Source organism: Poromitra crassiceps, assembly GCF_964638095.1.
Source record: "Poromitra crassiceps genome assembly, chromosome: 7".
Classification (NCBI taxonomy): Eukaryota; Metazoa; Chordata; class Actinopteri; order Beryciformes; family Melamphaidae; genus Poromitra; species Poromitra crassiceps.
Window position 1 is genome coordinate 4717651 of NC_139628.1, and position 12604 is coordinate 4730254.

Below are 12604 nucleotides of genomic sequence, written 5' to 3' on the forward strand. Positions count from 1 at the left end.
TGATTGAAGCAAAAACAGCCCTTTTTTTCTACGAGCTGAGATAATGAGCCTTTTGTGAAATTAAACATTTCAAGCACATCACTGACTCTGAAGCTAATTTTCTGATGTCTGGGTCTGTCTGGGTGAAGTGTATGCTGCTCTGCGTGCTCCCCCCCCCCCCCCCCTCAACTGCACACGCCTCCTGGGTGTGTCTGTTGGCTCTCAGTCTCTGCTGAGTTTGCTGCGCACACACAGTGAATGGTGCGCGACATCCAGCTTTTTGGTTCCGCGTGTGTTTGTCACGGGCTCGCATGCTTCCAGTTCGGAATAATAAGGCTGATTATGCGAATGTGTTGTTGCAGCGGACACGGAGGTGCGAGTTGTGACAGCGGATGCAGCTGCTGCAGGGCACAGCTGGCGTGCTCGTTGTGCTTCATGCACGTCGATGCATACGGACGGATGCAATGCGATTTCCTCCTTTTCCCCAGTGACTTCTTCTGTGTGTTTGGCTCCTTTTTCTCTGATCAGGAGAGTGCTGTCGCCACCTAATGGGTTTGTAAAATAGGTTATCGACCTCCAATAGCTACAATGTTGTTAGAGGCGACGTAAGAAGCTTAGATCGACACCCCCCCATCAAAAAAACAATTTGGAGTTACTGACGCCATTTGGCGTCGCTGGCAGCCTACGGTAAATTTCTAATGACGCCATATGGCGTCGCTGGCACTCAATGTGTTAACATCATTCACAGCGCAACAGCCAGCCAATAACATCGCTAAGATGTTCTCAGAAGAATGCTTCAGCAGAGCGGAGTCAGAGCTCATCCCTCGATGGTTTGAAAGTATGTGTGTTTTTATAGCACTAGCGATTCCTAGGCTCGCCCGCTCTGCGGGCTTGCTTGCAGGCCGCTTCACGGCCTCGCCCGTCCTGCAGCTCGCCACGCTGGCCCTGCCTGCAACTCGGCTGCTGTGTGGCCAATGAGACCAGCATCACTGATGATGTCAGATTTATGACATCAGTCTGATGTTGTCATCAGTGGGATTCATGACATCACTGATGATGTCACAGTGGGATTTATGACATCACTGATGATGCCACAGTGGGATTTATGACATCACTGATGTCACAGTGGGATTTATGACATCACAGATGATGTCACAGTGGGATTTATGACATCACAGTGAGACAGAGAAACAAACAGTTTACCGGCGCTCTCTCTCTCCACATAAACACAACCTCGCACAGAAAAACAATGTCCTATCACTAAAATAAACAGGGCGCAGTGTCTCTCAAAATAAACACACTGCCACACTATTATATGGGCCAGAAGTGATCATTTTGAGGGGAAACTTTTGTATAATTATTGCTGTTTTTTTTATGAAAAGGGTTGCATAGTAAACCTTTAAAAATAAGCTACCGTCAACAGAAGTTGATACGGTAACTTCGGCAAGCCACAAGGGACAATGTTGCAATACATGGAGCCCGTTACTTAATGTTTGCATCTGGTGTAAACCAACATAATACACTTACTGTGAACTCATATTATATAGGTATATATTAAAAGTGGTCAACTATTCTGCAAATAAAATGTAATGTAATATATAAAAGTTGCCTCCCTATCGACAACTAATACTAAAGTTAAGATATTCATCTAATTATGATTTCCAACAGGTAATCAGTCATTATTCTAATCTAAATGATGAATTTAAAGTCAGTCTTCTATCTATCACCAGTTCAACATGACATTTTCTTCTGGCAGCAGGAGAAACAAACGCACCCAGTCGTACAGTCAAATTATTTATTAAAATCTCAAAACTTTATTTCTGAATCGTAACAAATAATTTAATGCAGTTTGTACAAAGCAAGAGAACAGTTGTTCTTTGGAAAGGCACACATGGAGAAATCCTCAGTCCAGTCTGTTTGATCTGAAAACTGCTATCACCTGAAAACACACCGTTAAATAGATATATTTTTCTTAATTTCTGACAGAATATGAATCTGGAGATACGAGGATTTCACTGGACGAGGAAGACAACTACTGAACTACAACATGGAGGCAAAAACTAAAAAAACAACAATGAAAACTACAAACACAATGATGAAGAATAAAACATACAAATATAAAGGCCTTTAGTTTTTTTCCTCAGTCATAATATTATGAAATATCTGGACTCAGTCTGAGTTTACACTCGACCCAAACTCCCTCCGGATACATTTATAAACAAACAAAAACTTTCCCCCCACAAAATCAACATTCAGTGTTTGGGAATCAAACTCTTCAACTCAGAACAGCTAGTTCCAATCCGAGCAATCTGATTGGTCGAGGCTGCCTTCCGATTTGCTCCGATAATACCCATGACCCCCGACGGCTAGCTTGCTGGTTGCTACGGAAAATCTTGCGGTAACCATGCAACTCGCTCGCTAGTCGCTAGTGACAATAATTCTTAACGTACATTCACGATTTTGGAGAAAACTTTCCAGATGGAACGAGTGAGAAACTACCTTTTAAAAATGTGAACATCTAGCAGAAAATGTTTCAAATTTGCCAGCCACTAAATCGCAATATTTTCTGTCTGAAATCTACCAGCCACTTCACTGGTTAGTGTTCTAAAAATCCTAGTTCTCCAGAGGGGGCCCCCAAGCCCCCTTTGTGTGTGTGTGTGTGTGGGGGGGGAGGGTGGCATTACGGTTACCATGGCGATGCGTCTGAGTCCCCATGGTCTGACTCACTGGAAGCAGGCTGCGGGGATAAGCTCTGCCATTGTGCCAAACATTTCAGTCAGAGCGAAAGTAAATTCCCTTCTGCTCCCTGCGTGTCAGTGCTCTCAAATGCCTCCGCCGCTGTGAAACGACGACGACGACGCTAGCGTGCTGAAAACGCCAAGTTTTTGATTGTGCAATATAGCAGGCCTGCTTTGTACTTTGGGTGGATGGTTGTAAAGATAACAGAGCCTTTTTCCCCCGCTTAGACCAGAGTGAGAGTAAGAGGAGCCAGACTTCTCTCCTGTGCTGGTACAGCGCAGGAGATCGACCGTCTGGCAAGCGACACTAGAACAGTTTACAACCGGTCCCAAAATGTCCAATTCCTCCGAATCGTCGTGTCTCCGAGGTGATCGATAAGCAGAATCGGTAATGGCATTGGTATCAATAACATTTGATCAATTCCCATCCTTTACTGAACACAATGCTGTGGATGTGTGGGGGACGTTAAGGCAGCATCTCCTAACAGTGTGAGGGATGTGACAAAACAACAGAAGAAGAACCTTGATGGTCATGACATTGACATTAACAGACACACACACAGCTGGAGTGTCTTGTGAATGCGCTGCTTGCATAGATTCAAGTAGTGTTTAGTGTGAAGAAAGGCAGCATTGATCAGCCACTTGTCATTACCAACACGTCCTGTGGTGACAAAATGATCCGTCACCTCCCTCACCTTAACCAACACCGTCACGTTTTCAAAGGAACGACGGAGGGATGGAACCGGTGGCGTCAAACAATGATGAGAAAGGTTCCCTGTGTTAAGAGGTGAGGCCAAGGAGTCCTGACAAACAGTCAACACAGGATGCTTTGGGAATGACAACACGCTGTATAGACGGTTTTCACAGAATTGTGTTGCTATGGGAACAGTTTGAAACCTGGCTTATTTCCTGTTAGCTATTGTATTGGCAAACACTGCAACAGCAAGTAAGCGAGGGACAATTTAGAAGGTTTAGGTTGTCAACTTAAAACCATCCATTGATGGATTATTGTGCTGTTAAAACATGAATGCCTCTGATTAATGAGGAAGACGTGCACCTCAACCAATCATCTCTCTCTCTCTCTCTCTCTCTGTCTGTCTGCCTCTCTCTCTCTCTCTCTCTCTGTCTGTCTGCCTCTCTCTCTCTCTCTCTCTCTCTCTGTCTGTCCTTCCATCAATGATCTCCAGTAAAATAAAGTGACTGGTTCTGAAATGTTGCGAAAATGTCACATAGTCAGGGTTCCCCACTGTGGTCAAAACTCCAGGACTTTCCAGAGCTTTCACTGGCATAAATACGTACAAGTCTTTATAATTAAGTGGGAGCACTTCCATGGTCAAATATATAAAACTCCATGACTTTTAAATGACTTCCCCTAACAAAGTGTTTCACTGACCTAAACATGTTCAATTCAATGACTTTCTCATGACTTTTCCCAAGTTCAGTCAGGACACTTCCATGACTTTCCATCATCTAAAAATGTAAAATTCCCTCGAACGGGAGTGTTTCCGTGTCCTAACGATGTGACATTAAATGAATGTTTTGGAAAGTCGTGAAACCGTCAGAAAAGGTCCATGACTGCGTGACCGAAAAAGTGTTCAATTGCACGACTAAGTCACAGCGTTTCCAGGATTTTCCTTAACGTAAACATGTCAAATGCATGTCAATTCCATGATTGTTTCATGACTTTTCCAAACTAAAACAGAACACTTCCATGACGTTCAGTAATCTAAAAATGTCAAATTACCTTGACTTTTCCATGACTAATACGGAGTGTTTCCATGACCTAAAAATGTCAGATCAATTGTTTTGGAAACATTCCATGACTTTCCACCAGTAATTCACCATGCTTCCATGACTTTAAGTGGGAATGTTTCCATGAAACATGGTCAATTCCACGACTGTTTTTCAGAAAGTCCTGAAACAGTCAGAGAACTTCCATGACTTATCTGTAATATTCCATTACTTTTTTCCAGGACATTCCATAACCTAGAAATGTACAGTGGGAGTGTTTCACAGACCTAAAAAATGTAAAAATGTAATCACCGTTACATGACTTTCTCAAATCTATAAATGTCAATTTCCGATGTTTTGGAAAGTCATGAAACTGTCATGAAAACACACACACACACGCACGCAGAGCAGTAAGGTGTGTGAGTGGTTGGTTGGGTGGCTCCTCCTGCAGTTCGTCTGTTTCTTCTGGATGTGATGGGGAAGGCTATGGCACGCCGTGTTCACATTTAATAGCCAAGTTTGACTATTCTGAATTAACATTACAGATATCAACAAAACCCATTTTGTCCACATTTTCATTCAAGTTGTCTATAACGTCAAAAAGAACATTTCCGATATCTGCAACGATATTCTTCATAGGACAAATGATGTCACGTTTGCCATTCATGTGTATGTATGGGGTTGGTATGGGGCTGTTAGCTACGTAAAGCTAACAGCTTTATGCTAAGCTAAGCTCCTCTTTGACTCATGTTGCCTTCAAGTGGAGGGCTGATGACTGAGTGACCCAACGATCGCTTGTTAACCAGTTGGAGTCACGCTCTTTCCACGGGGGCATCGTCTTTGAAACCCGTTGTTGATAATCAAGCAATAATGCAGCTCGCAGCTAAGCTAACGTTACGTCGGTGTTGGTAGCAGATGTGTGGTTCTCGGCCGCAGACAAACACATTGACGTCATTTGACGCTCGCGCCCCTCGCTCCTCCCCCGGCACGGCGACCATAAAACAAGCTTTAGACTTCGCTTCTTATCAACGTAAGATCTTTGGCACAGAATCAGATGATGTCGAAATATACAAACATACTGCATATTAGAACGTTCCCATAGAACCCCAACCGTTATACAGGTAGGACAACTGACTGGAGGGCCTTTAAGGTATCTAACAAGGACATTGTAGATATCTTGAAATGAGGGGAATTAATATCTTGAACTGCAATTATGACTAGTGAGAAAAGATACATACATCATGAGAAACAACATACGCATGAATGGCAAAAGTCATTATTCCTAGGAAGGATGTCATTGTGGAAATGTTCTTTCGACGAGGAAGAATTGAATTACAGATATCTGAAATAAATATCAAGTCTAGCTACTAAATGTTAAAACGGCTTGCCATAGGAAGGCAGGTAGTGAGGTTCACTCACACACACACACACACACACACACACACACGCACGCACAAACACACACACTCTCAGGGGTCTACGAAGGAGACCATGATGTAGCGCGTGCCCTGTGTGGTGGGCAGGCCCTCATGGTAGTGCGTGAGCCGGCCCGGGTGCATGAAGCTCCACCCCTTCTTGGGAGACTCCACATTGCAGTCATAACGCAGGAACCTGCAGCCCCCGCCCTGAGAGAGAGAGAGAGAGAGACACACACACACACACATATACAGAAAGACAGACCACATAGTAAATATTACAGCTTACAGACCCTGTTGTGATCAAGAATATAATAGAGCAGAGATGATCATGGCACTATTGTCTCGTGTGTGTGTGTGTGTGCGTGCGTGCGTGTGTGTGTGCGTGCGTGCGTGCGTGTGTGTGTGCGTGCGTGTGTGTGTGCACGCGCGTGTACCTGGTAGTCCACTCCCTTGTTGTTCAGGGCGATGTTGATGGTGAAGGTAGAGGAGTCGTGATGCGGTCGGAGAGACGGCTGCTCGTCTGGACGGTAGCGCACCACAAAGTTCATGATGGCCTGGGCCTGCAGGAGGACACTTACAGTAAGTTCACCCAGAACAGACACATCCTACTGAAAGAGCTCGACAGCTCTAGGCTTAACTTAACTGGAGCTAGTTGATTGTCGGGGCTTTCCAAAGTATGTGTGTATGTGTTTCTTTTTATTTTATGTCTCTTTTTTACCTATTCTGTCCTGTTGCTGTGTTTTTTAAGCTCTTGCGCCCCAATTCCAATGTGCTCTCTGCTGCAAATGGTAAACAACTCTGACTCTGATTTGTGTTACCTTGGGGTAGTACCCGGGGTAAAGTTTCCAAGTCACAGGGATGATGTGTGTGTGTGTGTGAGTGTGTGTACCTTGGGGTAGTACCCGGGGTAAAGTTTCTCAGTCACAGGGATGATGTGTGTGTGTGTGTGTACCTTGGGGTAGTACCCGGGGTAAAGTTTCTCAGTCACAGGGATGATGTGTGTGTGTGTGTGTGTGTGTGTGTACCTTGGGGTAGTACCCGGGGTAAAGTTTCTCAGTCACAGGGATGATGTGTGTGTGTGTGTGTGTGTACCCTGGGGTAGTACCCGGGGTAGAGTTTCTTGGTCACAGGGACGATGTGTGTGTGTGTGTGTGTGTGTCTGTGTGTACCTTGGGGTAGTACCCGGGGTAGAGTTTCTTGGTCACAGGGACGATGTGTGTGTGTGTGTGTGTGTGTGTGTGTGTGTGTGTGTGTGTGTGTGTGTGTGTACCTTGGGGTAGTACCCGGGGTAGAATTTCTCGGTCACAGGGACGATATACTCCTTGAGGAACTTGAGCCACTCCTTCTCAAAGCCAATCTGGTTCATGTGGATGTCCACTGTGGGAACGTTTTCATAACCGCCCGCCAGACGCTCGTCCTAACACACACACACACACACACACACACACACACACACACACACACGCACACACACACACGCACACACACACACACACACACACACACACACACACACACACACACACACAGTCAAACATGACACAGATGGAGGTGAATTTTAGTTGCGTAACTTTGACAAAACAATTTCCCTGGAAGAAGTCAGTGAGGTAGTGAAACAGCTCCAGGGATGAATGTGGCCTAGGAACACCTTGGGATCCCCCAGTCACAGATGGTTAATGTGGCCAAGGAACAGGAAGTTAGAGGTCCATGACCCAACTCCAGAGAAGCAGGAGAAGAGGCATGGATGGACTTTGGCAAAACTTAACAGACGGACAGACAAGACAGGTACCGTGTTTTTCCCTCCGGACCAGCCTCCATAGTCCTCCATGGTCTCGATGAGATCATCACACATTCTTTCTGAGAACGCTGGAAACCAATAGACATCTGGACAGGGCTGCATACAGACAGGTAGAGAGAGAGAGAGATGGGGAGAGGGAGAGAGACGGGTAGAGAGAGAGACAGGTAAATCACGATGACATCATCATGACACTATCTGATGCTGTGGCATTAGAGGGGACTGAACCCTGGGACCCGTGGTTACCTGATGCACAAACTTATCCTCCTCTTCAAAGATTTTGGAGTAGTCTTCACTGATATACTTCTCCCTCCAGTCCTGCACACACACACACACACACACACACACACACACACACACACACACACACACACACGTACGTTGAATCTCTGTGTTGAATCTCTTCTTTAGAGTGTATAGAGCTCAACAGTAACCTCCCACTTTTGAGCGGTTCCGGTTGCAGGAAGTTAATTTGTAACCCTTTGTCTAACCCTTAATGATAATAATAATAATAATAATAATAATATTAATAATAATAATAATAAACTTGATTTATATAGCACTTTTCTTAACGTACTTAACAGAAGAAATAAAACCAGGCAATACAGATAGAAAGTAGGGATGGGCATCGAATTTCGAATTTTCGAATAATCGTTGTTATTATCAAGGTCGACTTTATTATTGAAAGTCGAAATTCTGGATTTTTTTTTTATTATTATTAAAAAAAAATTTGTGAGTGAAATGTTGCATTGTCCCCTGATTCTAAGTATAGTCGAATCGCTTGGTTTGAGCAAGTAAAACAATTTTTATAAGCATTTTAAGCAAGGTTTATGGAAAAATGAATGGCGGATGAAATCCCATGAAGAGGGAGAGGGGGTGACTTTGGCACCCCTTTGGCACTCAGACCTGAGCCTACTAAAATTTATTTAATGAACCACTCATGATTGTCAAAACTGTTTTTTATTTTCGAAAATGTCAATGTCATGTAACATGTTCTTTACTTCAGTGGTACAATGCTTGTTTGAGCTAAAAATCCACAGCAGAAGCTTTTTCTATTAATTAATAAAGCCTTAGACTTAGAATCAGGGGAGACAATGCAACATTTCACTCACAAAAAAACATTTTTTTTTTATTTTTTTTTAACATTTATTTATTTATTTATTTTCGAATTTCGATTAAAAGTCGACTTTGGCCAGCGAATTTCGAATAGTGTTTTTGCTAGAAATGCCCATCCCTAATAGAAAGTACAGACAATAGAATGAGTAAGATCAGATAATAAAATGACAACAAGATGAATGGGGTCATTAAAAAAACAATAAATGTAAATTATACATTTCCCAAAGCTTTTATAAAGAGAAAGGTTTTAAGACGGGATTCCATTAATTCCTGCATTGATATTTCAGAAAATCCGCATATAAAGAGTTTTAAGTCAGGGAGCAACAAGCCAAACCAGACATAAAAAGAGTTTTAAGTCAGGGAGCAACAAGCCAAACCAGACATATAAAGAGTTTTAAGTCAGGGAGCAATAAGCCAAACCAGACATATAAAGAGTTTTAAGTCAGGGAGCAACAAGCCAAACCAGACATATAAAGAGTTTTAAGTCAGGGAGCAACAAGCCAAACCAGACATATAAAGAGTTTTAAGTCAGGGAGCAACAAGCCAAACCAGACATATAAAGAGTTTTAAGTCAGGGAGCAACAAGCCAAACCAGACATATAAAGAGTTTTAAGTCAGGGACCAACAAGCCAAACCAGACATATAAAGAGTTTTAAGTCAGGGAGCAACAAGCCAAACCAGACATATAAAGAGTTTTAAGTCAGGGAGCAACAAGCCAAACCAGACATATAAAGAGTTTTAAGTCAGGGAGCAACAAGCCAAACCAGACATATAAAGAGTTTTAAGTCAGGGAGCAACAAGCCAAACCAGACATATAAAGAGTTTTAAGTCAGGGAGCAACAAGCCAAACCAGACATATAAAGAGTTTTAAGTCAGGGAGCAACAAGCCAACCCAGACATATAAAGAGTTTTAAGTCAGGGAGCAACAAGCCAAACCAGACATATAAAGAGTTTTAAGTCAGGGACCAACAAGCCAAACCAGACATATAAAGAGTTTTAAGTCAGGGAGCAACAAGCCAAACCAGACATATAAAGAGTTTTAAGTCAGGGAGCAATAAGCCAAACCAGACATATAAAGAGTTTTAAGTCAGGGACCAACAAGCCAAACCAGACATATAAAGAGTTTTAAGTCAGGGACCAACAAGCCAAACCAGACATATAAAGAGTTTTAAGTCAGGGAGCAACAAGCCAAACCAGACATATAAAGAGTTTTAAGTCAGGGACCAACAAGCCAAACCAGACATATAAAGAGTTTTAAGTCAGGGAGCAACAAGCCAAACCAGACATATAAAAAGTTTTAAGTCAGGGAGCAACAAGCCAAACCAGACATATAAAGAGTTTTAAGTCAGGGAGCAACAAGCCAAACCAGACATATAAAGAGTTTTAAGTCAGGGACCAACAAGCCAAACCAGACATATAAAGAGTTTTAAGTCAGGGAGCAACAAGCCAAACCAGACATATAAAGAGTTTTAAGTCAGGGAGCAACAAGCCAAACCAGACCAGAGTCTGGAATCTCTCAGTTCACATTCTATTTCCAGGGGGGCGTTACCAACAGGCGCATTTAAAAATGCCTCAACCAATCAGAGCAACAACACGTGTGATGCAGCACAAGATGACTGAAACATGTCAACAGACTAACTGATCATTATCACCATTATCGCCAAATAACCCCTGACAGGGTGACGTAGGACCTAAATAACCCCTGACAGGGTGACGTAGGACCCAAATAACCCCTGACAGGGTGACGTAGGACCCAAATAACTCCTGACAGGGTGACGTAGGACCTAAATAACCCCTGACAGGGTGATGTAGGACCCAAATAACCCCTGACAGGGTGACGTAGGACCCAAATAACCCCTGACAGGGTGACGTAGGACCTAAATAACCCCTGACAGGGTGATGTAGGACCTAAATAACCCCTGACAGGGTAATGTAGGACCCCTGACAGGGTGATGTAGGACCCAAATAACCCCTGACAGGGTGATGTAGGACCCCTGACAGGGTGACGTAGGACCCAAATAACCCCTGACAGGGTGACGTAGGACCTAAATAACCCCTGACAGGGTGACGTAGGACCTAAATAACCCCTGACAGGGTGATGTAGGACCCAAATAACCCCTGAGAGGGTGACGTAGGACCCAAATAACCCCTGACAGGGTGACGTAGGACCTAAATAACCTCTGACAGGGTGACGTATGACCCAAATAACCCCTGACAGGGTGACGTAGGACCCAAATAACCCCTGACAGGGTGATGTAGGACCCCTGACAGGGTGACGTAGGACCCAAATAACCCCTGACAGGGTGATGTAGGACCCAAATAACCCCTGACAGGGTGATGTAGGACCCCTGACAGGGTGACGTAGGACCCAAATAACCCCTGACAGGGTGACGTAGGACCTAAATAACCCCTGACAGGGTGACGTAGGACCTAAATAACCCCTGACAGGGTGACGTAGGACCTAAATAACCCCTGACAGGGTGACGTAGGACCCAAATAACCCCTGACAGGGTGACGTAGGACCCAAATAACCCCTGACAGGGTGATGTAGGACCTAAATAACCCCTGACAGGGTGATGTAGGACCTAAATAACCCCTGACAGGGTGATGTAGGACCTAAATAACCCCTGACAGGGTGACGTAGGACCCCTGACAGGGTGATGTAGGACCTAAATAACCCCTGACAGGGTGATGTAGGACCTAAATAACCCCTGACAGGGTGACATAGGACCCCTGACAGGGTGATGTAGGACCTAAATAACCCCTGACAGGGTGACATAGGACCCCTGACAGGGTGATGTAGGACCTAAATAACCCCTGACAGGGTGATGTAGGACCTAAATAACCCCTGACAGGGTGACATAGGACCCCTGACAGGGTGATGTAGGACCTAAATAACCCCTGACAGGGTGATGTAGGACCTAAATAACCCCTGACAGGGTGACATAGGACCCCTGACAGGGTGATGTAGGACCTAAATAACCCCTGACAGGGTGATGTAGGACCTAAATAACCCCTGACAGGGTGATGTAGGACCTAAATAACCCCTGACAGGGTGACATAGGACCCCTGACAGGGTGATGTAGGACCTAAATAACCCCTGACAGGGTGATGTAGGACCTAAATAACCCCTGACAGGGTGACATAGGACCCCTGACAGGGTGATGTAGGACCTAAATAACCCCTGACAGGGTGATGTAGGACCTAAATAACCCCTGACAGGGTGATGTAGGACCTAAATAACCCCTGACAGGGTGATGTAGGACCTAAATAACCCCTGACAGGGTGACATAGGACCCCTGACAGGGTGATGTAGGACCTAAATAACCCCTGACAGGGTGATGTAGGACCTAAATAACCCCTGACAGGGTGATGTAGGACCTAAATAACCCCTGACAGGGTGATGTAGGACCTAAATAACCCCTGACAGGGTGATGTAGGACCTAAATAACCCCTGACAGGGTGATGTAGGACCTAAATAACCCCTGACAGGGTGATGTAGGACCTAAATAACCCCTGACAGGGTGATGTAGGACCTAAATAACCCCTGACAGGGTGATGTAGGACCTAAATAACCCCTGACAGGGTGACATAGGACCCCTGACAGGGTGATGTAGGACCTAAATAACCCCTGACAGGGTGATGTAGGACCTAAATAACCCCTGACAGGGTGATGTAGGACCTAAATAACCACTGACAGGGTGACGTAGGATCCCGATGCCAAGCAGCCGTTCCATTTAGCAGACTTCTTACTGTAGATGATATGACTGGACGTGGCCCGACAGAGTCTCACAACAGCGTTAGCAACAGGCTGCTAGCAGCGGTTT

General features: G+C 44.5%; 1 protein-coding gene across 1 annotated transcript in view; it reads right to left on the minus strand.

The window, feature by feature from the left end:
• Positions 1-1812: 1812 nt before the first annotated feature.
• plod3 (procollagen-lysine, 2-oxoglutarate 5-dioxygenase 3) overlaps positions 1813-12604 on the minus strand; it is a 53190-nt gene continuing 42398 nt past the window's right edge. Inside the window, exons 15-19 of the mRNA XM_083639680.1 lie at positions 7908-7979; positions 7656-7760; positions 7137-7283; positions 6301-6426; positions 1813-6073 (exon numbers count right to left, since the gene is read on the minus strand). Coding sequence (XP_083495806.1) covers positions 5918-6073; positions 6301-6426; positions 7137-7283; positions 7656-7760; positions 7908-7979 — 606 coding nt within the window. The 3' untranslated portion in view covers positions 1813-5917. The remainder of the gene's footprint in view (positions 6074-6300; positions 6427-7136; positions 7284-7655; positions 7761-7907; positions 7980-12604) is intronic.